This window comes from Lonchura striata, chromosome 1, assembly GCF_046129695.1.
Source record: "Lonchura striata isolate bLonStr1 chromosome 1, bLonStr1.mat, whole genome shotgun sequence".
Classification (NCBI taxonomy): Eukaryota; Metazoa; Chordata; class Aves; order Passeriformes; family Estrildidae; genus Lonchura; species Lonchura striata.
In genome coordinates, this window is record NC_134603.1 from 123,566,952 (window position 1) to 123,579,912 (window position 12,961).

General features: G+C 39.5%; 1 protein-coding gene across 1 annotated transcript in view; it reads left to right on the top strand.

Annotated features, from left to right (window-relative positions):
* The first annotated feature begins 212 nt into the window (after positions 1–212).
* The window catches only part of SKAP2 (src kinase associated phosphoprotein 2), a 117,693-nt gene continuing 104,944 nt past the window's right edge, over positions 213–12,961 (top strand). Inside the window, exons 1-3 of the mRNA XM_021538198.3 lie at positions 213–346; positions 10,270–10,375; positions 12,278–12,303. Of these exons, the coding sequence (XP_021393873.2) occupies positions 298–346; positions 10,270–10,375; positions 12,278–12,303 (181 nt within the window). The 5' untranslated portion in view covers positions 213–297. The remainder of the gene's footprint in view (positions 347–10,269; positions 10,376–12,277; positions 12,304–12,961) is intronic.

Below are 12,961 nucleotides of genomic sequence, written 5' to 3' on the forward strand. Positions count from 1 at the left end.
GGGCCATACCCACGGGGGCACAGCGCATGAAGCGCAGGCGCGGCGCTGAGGCGCGGCGGGGCAGCGAGCCGGCGGGAAGCTCCGCCCCGAAGCACGAAACCCCGCCCCAAGGCGCCGAAGCACCGCCCCCGTGGGGAAACCGCGCTCCGGTGGTGATAGACGCCGCCCCCCGCGGCTCGCGGCCGTGCCGCTCCGGCCGGGGGCGTGGCCTCCGCTTCCTCGCCGCCGGGGCCGGGCCGGTCTGAGCCCTCGAGCCCCGCCCGCCGGGTGTCCCCGGCCGCCCCCGCCGCACGCACCATGTCCGACGCTCCCGGCGTCCCCGGGGACGTCTGCAGCCTCTTGGCAGGTGAGAGCAGGAGGGAGGGCTTCCTTCCCGGGGGGCGGGCGGAGGGGAGGCCGAGGGGGGCGGGCCGGAGGGGGTGTGACGGGCCGGGGGAGCCGGGGCGTGCGGGGGCAGCGGCCCCCGGAGCCGCGGCAGCGGCGGGGCGCTCCTCGGCGGGCGCTGGGCGATCACTTCCAGCGCACGGATTCGGGGGTTCTCGCCCTCCCTTCCTCTCCCTAGTTCCTCCTGCCGGCTACTTCCTCCCCCCGTGCCCGGCCGTGGGAGCCGCAGCGCTCCGGCTCGCTTGCCCGCGGGGAGGAAGGAGCGGGCCGGGCCCCCCTCCCGCCTGGGTTCCGCAGCCCCCGTCCGTGCCCGGGACCCGACACCCCCGGGCGGGCGCGGTCGGGGCTGCGGACGCCAACCGGGGTGAGGCGTCCGGGGCTCCCGTGGACACGCGTGCGGGGCGTGTGACCGCCGGGGGACCGCGGAGCCATCCGGAGGAAGTCTCTGCCCTCGGGGTGTGCTGGCAGGGCAGGCTGCCCGCTTCAGCCGAAAAAAAGTAGTGAACTTCCCCGCTGAACTGCTGAGGAGCGGACGAAATGTTGCTAAATTGCTGGGGTATTGTCACATCAGGCATACACCTCTGACCGTGACTGTCCGCGCTTTCGGGATGCGTTGGAGCGTAGGAATGGGATGATTTCTCACCGTGAAAGGTTGTAGTGTTAGTACGGAATTCCGATTACGAGTGGATATCTTTTACCTTAAAGAACTCGTGGTGGCTTTTTTTTTTTTTTTTTTTTTTTTTTTTTTTTTTTTTGTTGTTAATTAAAACAAATGGTATACTTAAAGGTTGGCTTTTCTGGTATCTTTATTGAAAAGTTTGGTATCCTGAAACCACTTTAATTTCACTGTGACTCTTCTGAGAACTGTTTCTGCCACAGGAACTTCTGTAGCTCTGACTTTGCCATTCAAATTACACATACTTTTTGAAATCTTCCTTCTGTGGCCAAGCACTCAGTTACATGGCTGGGCACCTGCCAGAGTCTAGTGCAGCTCATCACCTTCACAGATTATTTTTTTTTTTAACACTTTGATTGTAAGAGCTTGAAACATACTGCTTTCACCACATCTCCTGTCTGAAGTGTTTCCTAACTGCAGTTTCTAACTATGTTACTTGCATATCATACCATCTGTAGTTAAAGTTTGCGTGGAAGGCCACCAGAAAAGAAAAAAAAGGAAAGCTTCTCATATATTCATATGATGGACTAGATTCTTAATAATTCATAAAAATAAATATTACCCTTAGAGAGCCTTTCTAAATCTTGGTATTTTCTGTGGCAATACTGAATTCTGGAACTCATGGTCAGATGTGGAGCATATATGTTTGTTTTGGTGCTAGTTTCAATTTTAAGCACTTTAGAAACTTTTTTTGAGGGAAAAGATGTGATGCAGATGGGATCATTTAAGATTGTGATTTCTTCCTCAGTCATGGTACCTCATGTACACAACTTGTCCTTCCTTCCTTCTCCTCATCTTTATCCAGTCCTCCATGGAAAAAAAGACACAGAAGTTTGTATTTTGAAGTGAAACCAAGAACATCTAATTTTCCTCAAGATGTAATGTACTTTCAGAATTGCTGTGAGCAGCAGGCTAAGTTATGTACAGGTATCTAATGTTTGTAGAGTATGTTCAGCTTTAGCTTTTCTCGTTTCTTTTTGTGCTGTCTATGGAACTGAAGTTAAGAAGACAATAGAATGATTTACCAATAATCTTTAAATATTTGTTTTATTATTACTACATGTAACTAATAGTTTGCAACTTTTAATTGTTACCTTCAAGGTTAATCTTGTAAGTTTATACAATGTTAAAATTAAATAACCTGCTTATTTTTGAAAAATAAATAATGGCATTACCTTTTACAGTTTGTTTTAAACTGTCTTTTTTAGGGTTATCAGTCGAGTGCATGAAAGTTAGAAATGAGAGTAATCCAGTAAACTGCCATCCAGTAAACTATATGAGCAGTTCTTTGACTGATATGTGTAGGATCTCACAATCTTTTATAGGCTTCTTTTTTTTTTTTTGCTCACACTATTCCTGTAGTGAAGATGTATGGTAATGGAGGAGGGAAGGAAGCTCTGTAATATCTTTACTATTAATCAAACAACTGTTACATACTACAAAGACTGTGGTCTTTGTTAGTAGATGTTAATTTCTGCATGCTCTTCTTTGAGGGTCCTTCTTAATGTATTATTTTAATGGTTCACAGTTATTGATCCAGCACCTCTTTGAGATGAGGGAGTATTGTTTCCCCATTGGTAAAATTAGTATAGTAAACAAGATGTGATTGGGGTAGCAAAAAATAATCAATAGTAGAACAGAATTAGAATTCAAATTCACCTGCCTCCATGCTGTGCTGGTTTCTCCAGATAATAATATAAGTTGGATGTCTATGTTAGTGGCCATTACAAGTGCTGGGCACTTCTTCATATCAGGTTCAGTTGAGAACGTGCAGCTAATGGGTAGTGACAAGCACTGTATTTTAGTCTGGTGTTCACTTAGCAGAGGCCCTCACAGGTGCAAAATCTCATAAATGCTGTGCTCTTCTGCTCTTCCTCCTTGTCTTGGCCTTTTTGCCTATGATTTCCAACTTTTGCAATGAGTGGAGGAACGGTCATATGGATTTCCTTATCCCTACTTACCCTTGATTGATGGTTTGGAGTATGTCCACCCACCATGCTGAACAAGTAGGGATCCTACTGGAAAACATACTAAGTGCTCCTGTAGTTAAACATGGCGATAATGGGAATAAACACACCAGGGGATGAATTAAAGTTGCACGGGAAATTTTCTGACTTGCGAGTGCTTTACTTTGAACTTAAACAATATTATATCTTTAACACAAAAACAAATTCTGTCACACATGCTGGCAGGGTCATTATAGTTGCATATCAGTGGCGCTGAAATGTTCCAGGCAGAAGCACAGCTTGAGCTTGGGGCTAACTGCATTAGTAGGAAACAGGAGGAAGCCGTTTCTGTAAAGTTGAAGGGGAAAGGTCAGTGTGGCAATAGACTTATTGCAGAGGATTATTGGGGTTGCACAATCCCATCCTGTCTTCTTTGACTTGTTCAAGTGGTAGGACGGAAACACTGGAGACAGAAACAGGGTCCTCTGGTAATGCGTTGAACTCCTGTAGGAGGAGAAAGTAAGTTTGTTGCTGTCTTATCTCCCTCTTTACACCTCAGAGGTGTGTGGTAGTGTATGTAACTTATTAATTCCCCACCCATGTCCCTGTGCTTTCAGATGATGCTTTAGACAGTGGAATTCAGTGAAGGAAGCCCAGCCCTGCTCTGCCTTTTCTTCTTTTGAAAAGGCATCCTGTGTTGTGTTTATATGATTTTTTTTTTTGGTGGGTGTTTGGCAAACTGGAATGTTTCTCTCTTTTTATCCCCTCAGATTGTTGCTTGTTACATAGATTGTTGGAGGTCTGCTCACATCTATTTTTCCTTAGTAAGTTTTGGTTTGTTCCTAGCTGAGGAGGCATTTGAAGGCTGCTTCTTCCCCCAAAGGCATATTATTTCTTCTGTAATGTAAACCAGACTGGTTTCTTCAGTCATCAGTTTGCTTAAATACTTAGTTTTATTGTCCAAATCGCCTTTTTCTGTGTAATTCCTCTTATTTTTTTCTTCAAAGTAATACTGTTTACCTGCTTGTTTAGTTGCATCTTGGAAATAGCTTGCAGAAAAGGGCAAGGCAAGAAATCTACAAGACATTGGATCCAGTGCATGAGTTGCTTACCTTTTATTTTTGGACTATTCTGGTTATATTTACCCCAATCCCCAAAAAAACAAACTGTCCATTTTCATTTTCCATGTCAGCTGTTCCTGAACTTCCTCCGTACATGCCTGTCATAGAAAAAACCTTCTGGGTACAGTGTGGCTCTTCTTATTGATTGGTTTAAATTTGAAAGCACACTGTTTAAAACTTCACTATTTTTAAAAAGTATTATTTCCATATTTCCAGGGCTTTAACAAATGCCAGTTCTTGCTGAAGAGTCCATCTGTACAAGATAAACCAGGGGGATTATTGTAGACATCTTTTAAGTAGACATGTATTTACAGCTTTGGTAGTATGTATGTGTTTCTATAGTAATGTAGTAAGATTAGAAACAGCGAGGTGAAAAAAATGCACAGAGGGACTCCCGGTAAGAAATAACCTCCAGTGATTTGAAACATAGTTCAATTGTCTCTGCCATAAATTCGGGAATAAGTGTCATATATGGGTGATAAAAATGGCATAGGCTATTTTTTATATACTCATTATTCACTTAGTTTGTCTTTTTCAATTAATATGGAGTCTATCTTTCTCATCTGACTGGGTTTACGTTTCTTTCATAATCATATGTCAACAAACCACAATAGACACAGCATAATGTGGCATACAGTGTAAATCTTTAGGTTAATCCTTAACATTTTTTATTATAGTTCATTTGGAATCACTTTGTAACTTGATCATGATTTGTATTGGTGTGGGTTTTTTTCATTATATGCTTAATATGTTACAGCTTCTTCTTTTCTCACCTCTAATGTAGAGAGAAGATGCTCAACTACTCATCCAATGAGATTAGAGATAGATATATGGCTATATATATATAGTCCTTGATTAAAATTTTTATTTTTTAATATTTTAAAAGACATGCCTTATCAATTTACTTCATTTGAAGAGTCTTAGCAATCTGTGTATACTTCTACTTTTAAAATCACTAATGAAACTGTTAAGCGTCAATATTTTTCATGATACTTACTTTGTATGTGTCAACACAGCAGCATAACCTTGCTTCTGGGGATTTAAGGTACAGCAGTTTTTAAAGGCAGTCCTTTGCAGGACTTTGCACTGAAAGGAATGCTCACCTTCTTGTTAGGCTGGATAAATGTGGTATTTTTAGATGTCTTGAAGTTCAGTCACTTTTATTTTACATCATGTGTTCTGTTTCTGATTAAGTGTATATATATTTAAAAGGCAGTTTAGCAAACTCTGGAGAGACTTTAAAATATAGTTGTGAAGTCAGAGGGAGAGCAGAAGCAAAATCCTCTAATGTTTCTTTATTTAAGAGAACAGGCAGTGACATCTATTCTTGACAGTTTGTCTTCAGGCTTTTTCCCTATTAATGAATCTCATGACAACTTTGAAATCAAATTAATTAATTGCTTTCTGATGCCATCCTGCGTAAAGCTGAAAGATACATGGCAATCTGTTTAATATTGGTCACATTTGGACAGTATGTGTGTAATAAATGTGTCTAGCTTGCAGCTATCTCCCAAAATTCTCTGGCCTGCCGCCCCAAATTCTCTGGCTGGCAGCTGGCTGCTGGCTCTCTGGGTCCTTGAGATAGAGGAGAGCAAAGGCTGGTGGCTGCAGGAATTGCTCTGCTGAGCTGCTGTTGCCTTCTTGTGCGAGCAGCAGTACAACTGCCAGGTTATCCCCTGGAATGTCCCTGCTCATATGATGCGTGTGTCCAGCCTCCAAACCAGCCTGCTTTCTCCTTGGGCCAGGGGCCCTGCTGTGTGTGTGGAGATGTTCCTATCTCATTGCCACTTTCTGATTCTTGTCATTTGAATGGTGTCAACTCATCAGTTGATGTATCCATGATGGAGTGATTAACTTCTTGATAATGTGATTGGATAACATTTTGGTTATCTGCTGGAGAAAGGGATGAAGAATGACCCGGCATATAATCTTTGAGTGCCTCTGTGGGAATCTGTTTGGCCCACCCTGATAAAAAATTGAGGTAGTTCTGTCCTAAGTATGTTTGTTTATTAGGTGTGACTTACATTTACAATATTAAATCCTGTAAACAACAAACGTGCTATGAATTGTTATGCTTAGCAGTCTTTAACACAGTGCTTGCTTTGGGCTAGAAATTTACAATGTTCTTGAAAAATTCCATCTGTGTAGTTCCAGCCTTCATTAAAGAAAATCGCTCCAAAGACTTTGAAACAATTAAAATCTTTCTGTGTTTTCTGTTTATAATCATTGAAGTAAAGAGAACCATAAACTGTTTTAACAATGAAATGCAAAATAAATTTTAGCTTTTCTCCTTGTAAAAGGACTGTAGATGAAGATGAAATTACAATGGCTTTTAGCTTTTGACTGTTCTGTGAACTGGCACTTAAGCGTTGAACTGTATGAGCGGGTTGAAGTGGACAGATCTGGACTGAGGTGTGACTTTCCTTTTTGGTCAGTTTGTAACCTCTATTGGCAGAGCAATTTGTGGGTGATCTGTATCAATTGTATCTTTCAGTTTGGCAGCTTTTGTTGGTTCCTGCAGGCAAATAATTTCTCTGGGATATGGTGCAAGCAAATTTAACATCATGAGCTTTAAGAAACAGGTATGGGCATTTGAACTATCAAGCAGTCTAACACACAAGCTTAAGAAAAGAGGTGTTAAGTAGGTTTCCACTGTGTATGTTTCTTTTCTTTGTTTCTCTTTATTTGTTTTGGTGTTTTAAAAATTATTTTTTTATTTTCATAATTTCAGTGGGAAGAGGTAAATGTCTGCAATGTATGATAGTAAATAGCTGTTCAATTCATTAGGAAAAATTTCTAGGAATATGTCATTTGGGTGTTTTTTTTTGTTTGTTTGTTTGTTTTTTTTTTTTTTTGCTTTGGGGTAACTGATTAATTAAAGTGCTTTTAGACCAGAAATCTGAAAAGAGGTTTTCTTTCTGGAATTTCTTTTATTCCTTTTAAAATTCCTTGATGAATCAGCTGCTGCTGAAGCATGAAACAGGTCTACACTGAAGTGCTTTTGAGGAGTATTTTTGTTTTCTGAGTAGCATTAAATTAGTACAGGAGACCAAGTTGTGGGTCATCCTGGAGAGCGCAGAGCAAGTACGTGACTAGAATAGTGATGAGAAATGGATACATTTTGCTGCTTCTCTTTGAAGTTTACTGTATTAAACTTGGATCTGCCGTACTGAAGTTCCAAGTTCTGGTCTAATTCCTACATAAATCACTTTGTGGAAGGTCAGAGAAATTACAGGAACATTTCCTTATGTTAAGGCAGTCCATATTCCTCTACAGTGTGGAAGTACAGGAAGTGAAGAGGTGATCATAACTTAGATGACTTGCTGGCTTCTTGTCCAGAAAAGCTTAGGATGTTACTCATCTTCCGCATCTGGTACGTCCTGGATGGATTTACAACAGTAGATTAAAACAAGATATATAACATACTGTGTAACTGTGAGTAGATAAGAAATATATATGATACAGTAAGATGTAATTTTCAAGTAAACTGCTTCTTTAGCATCATATGTATGTCAGATCTGTCTTTGTGTTTTGGGGTTGTGATGAATCAAGCCATATGGTATCTCTGGACATATGGAAGTAATAGTATTCCGTGATGAAAACAGTGCACCCTGACTGTGGGTACACCTAAGCTTGGAGAACTTGTTTCACATACTCATGTGAGAGGGAAACCATCCCAGGGATGCCCTCTGTAACTGCTACTTTCTGCCTCTCTCCTCCAACTCTACATATACTGAGAGTAAATGGAGCATCTACTTCTTCCCTGTTCTTCTGGTTGAAAATTCTCTATCATTTCTGCTTTTGAAGTGCAAGGTTTTCTGTACAACAACAAAATATTTCAGCAATATAGTTAGTCCTGAAATTTTTGTATCCACGGTGTATTTTAAGACAGAAGTGGTAATCCTTTTTTATAATAATCAACTTGGTTTCTCTTCCCCACATACTCCTTAATTGTGTTATTTCATCATTTCTATTTGAATAAAGCTTTGATAGACAGAATCTGAGACGCCATAATTCTCACCTGGGCTGAGCTTTTCCAAGAGGTAAAGAAGCCCACTGAGTTTAAATTAAGATCTCTGAATCCATGTTTTGTGATTAGTGTCTAAAGGTTACCATGCAAGTGTTGCTCCTGCTCTATAAACATGACTAATTCCTCTAAAGTTTTGCATGTTGGTGCCTGGGTAGAACTTTGAAGCTGCTATCTAATTTTTAAAATAAATAGATAAAAGTATGGAAAAATAAAAATTTAATTATGCTGTCCCTATTCAAGTGAAAGCTTGTTTTGTACTAGAAAATCCTGTTAGGTTTCACTGAAAGAAGAATTGTTGATTTGTTTTGAATTGTTTTGGTTTTTGCTCTGAGTAGTAAAAGTATCTGTTTTTTGATCTTAGTTTTGTAGTTTGTCAATGTCATTGGGTTCTATGGGTTCTTCTCTGCCAGCTTGATTGGCAATTCCAATCATTGGAATTTACGAAGATGTGTACTTTTTCTTTGAATTTGGAAAAAATCCCTGTAGGCATTCTTGGTGTGCAGCATAGAGGCTGTTGGGGGTATGTCTGGAGGATGCATTAAAACATGTTAAGTGCCTTTCCTTCTGTCCTTTTAAAGAAGGAATGCCACAGAACTGAGTGAAGGTCTTCCCCATTCAGGATTGCTTTGGAAAATGTAATGTGGAAGATTCTGTCTTATGGAGAGAGGAGGATCAATGTCATTCTTCAGAACTCTAAAATACTGTCCTCATCGAGTGTGGCAAAAATATTCTTTTTTTATAGTAATCTAAACATTTAAATAAAAATCTAGTGAATTATTTGTAAAGAAGAACACTTTTGTAACAGCTGTGCTAGTGTTCTTAAAGGGTAACTTTTGACTTGTTTTCTTGCATCCTGTAATACAAAAGGTGGTATGTTTCTGTTTTATAAAGAAAAAAGGACGTAATTAAGTTTTTCATTTAGGAAATCTGTGGCAAATATTCATGTAAACTCTTATTCATGTAAACGTAGACAGTTGTGTACTTAATTGGCTGTTGTTTATGTTCTTGTGTTAAAATGGAATGTGTCATCTGACTGGAAAAGTTATAGGATTAAAATAGTACTCTCCATATGCATTTGTATCTATGCAAAGAGAGCCAAGGTATATATATGTTTCTCTGTGTGTGTCTATGGGGTGAGCAGGCACTGTGAGAACATGTTTTGTTACCCACAAATGCTTTCTCTTATTCAATGAGCAATTGTTACCCATACAGGTGAGATGTTTTTGTTAACAAGCAGGACTTTTTGGTTGTATTTCTCCTTTTCTGTTTTGGGGATAATTGTATGTTGGTTGATAACTATAAGAAACTTCAAGTGTTTTTTGCCATTGTTTGGTCAGTAAGGAAAACATACTACTGGGGGAGTTACAAATTCAATACATTGCATTCTTTTTATCCTATGGAATGGACATTTACTATATTAAAAGAACTCTAGTAGCTTTTATAGAATGGTTTGTTTCTGCATGGTTATATAAAAGTGTCATCTGAATAAGAATTAGAGTGCCGGCTAGAGCCTTAGTTTGTGATTCTGCAAGTGGAGGTGTTATTAATTTAAAGTACACTGTTGAGCTTGACTCCTTTGATGTGGTTAATTTGCTTACCTAATTGTTTTCAGGATTGCTTTGGATATGACTCTTTAGTCAATCTGATTTTAGAGGCATTGTGAGAACACTTGAAAATACTGTAACCAGTAAGTGAGCTATATTAGTATCTGCGTAAGTGTTACTGCTGAAATAATAAATTACACAACCATCTTTGCAACTTGATCTTCTGAAATAACATGGCAGTAATATATGCATAAAGGCTATTTCCATGTTTTAGCTTTGTCTTTTACTTTAGGTGATGGAAAGTAATTGTTATAGGACTGCAATTTATTAGGACTTATGTAGCATAATTAAGTGAGCAAGAATCAAATGTCACCATAGGATTTGCTGTGCTAAGCATAAGTAGATAGAGAACAAATGTATCCCATTTAGAATCGAAAATGTCTGCTAACTATGCTGTGAGTAGGGCTGAAAATAATTTTCTTATTTTTTTCACAGTAGTATCAGGACAAGCTCATTACAGCAGTATTTTGTCTTTTTTTGAGGTGTATTTATTTTCTTCTTTATTTAGATGTTGAAACATTTGTTTCCCAAGAACTAAAAGGAGAAAATCTATCCAAGAAAGCGAAAGAAAAGAGGGAAGTTCTTCTTAAGAAGATAAAGGATATTAAGGCAAGGTAAGTGAACTTCATAGCTTTACTATGTTAGAAAGTCACTTACTGATATCTTAAAGTTTTATGCACTCTTTTAATAAACATTAACTTATTAACAATTAAGAAATTTGTATAGGTCATGATATTTTAAAAAAATCTGTATGGATTCAAGTCTTGTCTTCTCAAAGCTGCTGCAATTTAGTAAGAAATGGGATCAGAATGGTTTGTTGTGTTTGAATTGCTTAATCTTCTGAAACCTGATTGCAAACTTGTTGGGGCAGAGCTTGCCTTCACCTCTGCTTTGGTAAGATATATCAAAATATGAGAAATATAATGTATTGAGGATATGAATTAGCTTCCTATCACCATACTCAGCTGGTGTAAGACAGCTGTGTGTTATCTCTTGAGCATTTCACTGATGGCATGCTTCTGCACCTGCAACTTATTTATAATTTCAAGGACAGCACAGTCGTCTGGTGAGGGTGCTAACTGGAGGGAGGCATGAGAAGTGTCCTAAGGTCTTGTATTTGAAGTTTTGTGTTCTTTTCATTCAGGCTGTAAATGCTTAGGGAATTAGCTCTCTCTCATAACTCTCTTTTAAGAAAGTAGTATTTTATCTATTTAATTTTTCTTTCCTGTGTTTTCTATTCTGTGTTATTGAGTTAACTGTGACTATATGGATGACTTGCAGATACGATGCTATTGATTTTTTTCTTGACTGACTGATGCTTTTTTGGATGAAGAAATATCAAAGAGAGGGATATGCATTTATGAGCATATTGACACTGAATCTTTTACTATTCATTTATGTGACCCCATGGTTTCACATCTTATTTCAATTTCTAATGCCTTCCTCATTTCCTGTAATATTATTCACTGTTAACAGTGCTTTGCTTTTCATGCAGGCTACAAAATGCATACACATTGTAGTCTTTTTTGATTTTAACATCCCACGTGTTGGGCTGTGTCTATTACTGCCACTTGCTACACTGGATTTCTTAGATCTGGCCTTTTATCTCTGTTTGCATTTCTCAGTTTCTTATCTCTAGACCATTCCTTTCTCTTCTGCTTGTTTCTTGCCAACATCTCCATATTGACTAAACTGATATCCTTACTACTGCTTATTGTTAAAGATGATCTTGGCAGCTGCATTTTATTTACCAGTTAGTTCTTAGCCCATGAATGCTTCTTGAATGACGTTCTACATAACTCTGTCCTGATAGTTTATATCATCAAACTGCATTCTGTGATATTTTAGTTTCTGAAATGCCAAGGTTTAGCTCTGAAGAAACAGTATATGAAAGTATGTTTCCCCTCTGGGATGATAAATTTTCTTTTGGTTTTCTAGGCATTGTATAAGTTGAGATCTGCTTTATTTGAAAAGGAATTCTTATTTAGGCAAGCTTTAACTTCTATCTTTCTGGTTAATTATGAATACATTTTCATTTGGATTTCTGTAAATTTACTGTAGCTATACCCACTATTTTTGATTTTATTTTCTTTCATTTCCAATTGAACTACTAGTTTATTTCAAAATATGTTTAATGGTTCTACTTGCTCACAAAAATTTTTGAAATTTGTTAACATTTAGAAGGTTTACTAAAATTATAGATGCTTTTGTGTTTTTATACCTCAAGATGCTTTAGCAGATGCATGTTACTAGAAAAGGCTGCTCAGTCTGGATTTGGTTTTGTTCAAGTCTTTCTTGAAGTGACTGGGGATTCTGTCAGCTGCAAAGGCAAAAGGAACACAGAATAAATACTTCAAGGCAAAGATAAAGACTTCAGAATTTTCAAGGAAAACTTGCAGCGCTGAGTTTCGACCACGAAACTTGTTGAACACTGGTTGCTGTTCTGTGCCATGTCCTCGTGCCGTGGGTTTGCAAGCGTGCATTGCTTTATGATGTTTCTTCTTCTTTTTCTGCAGCTATCCTGAAGAGTTCCCGGAGAAAGGTGAGTCCCGTGCCCTTTCCCCGCCGCTCCCGCCGCGCTGTTTTCCCACTGCCGCGGCCGCCCGAGGCCGAGGGGACTGGCGCCCCCTGCTGCGGCTGCCGGGGAACAGCCGCCCGAGCGCCCGCGCCGCGCACCCACCGCGGCTGCTGCCGGCGGCGATCCCAGCACGGAGCGCTCGCTGATGGAAAGATCCGGCTAGAAATGCAGCTCAGGATTTAATATATAATGGAGCTCGTTATGGAGCTTATTTGTTATAAATTTAGTATAAATGGAGCTTTGTTAGCAAGAGTGCAGCCTTGCGAAAGACCATGTGATGTGCGTTTTTTTTTTCCCCTAGAGGAAGTGAATGCAAAGTAGCCTGCTTAGGAGATAAAATTTTAGCAGAGATTACTTATTTCAGCATTTTTTCTTAACGTTGCAAAAGTCTTCAATTCCATAGTGATGTTTCTTTAACCTTTTAATAGGATCATCTCGTGGCAATATGATATTGGCTTTCGATCCACACTGAATGAATGTTTTCATAGTGCAGCAGGAGCTCAGACCTTTAGCTGGAGAGGAGATGATTTAGTGTACGAGTAATGAAAACTGAAGTGTGGGTTATCTATTGTCTTCTAGTGGAGTTTAAACAAAACTGCAGAGTTCAGTTTAGAGAAGACTG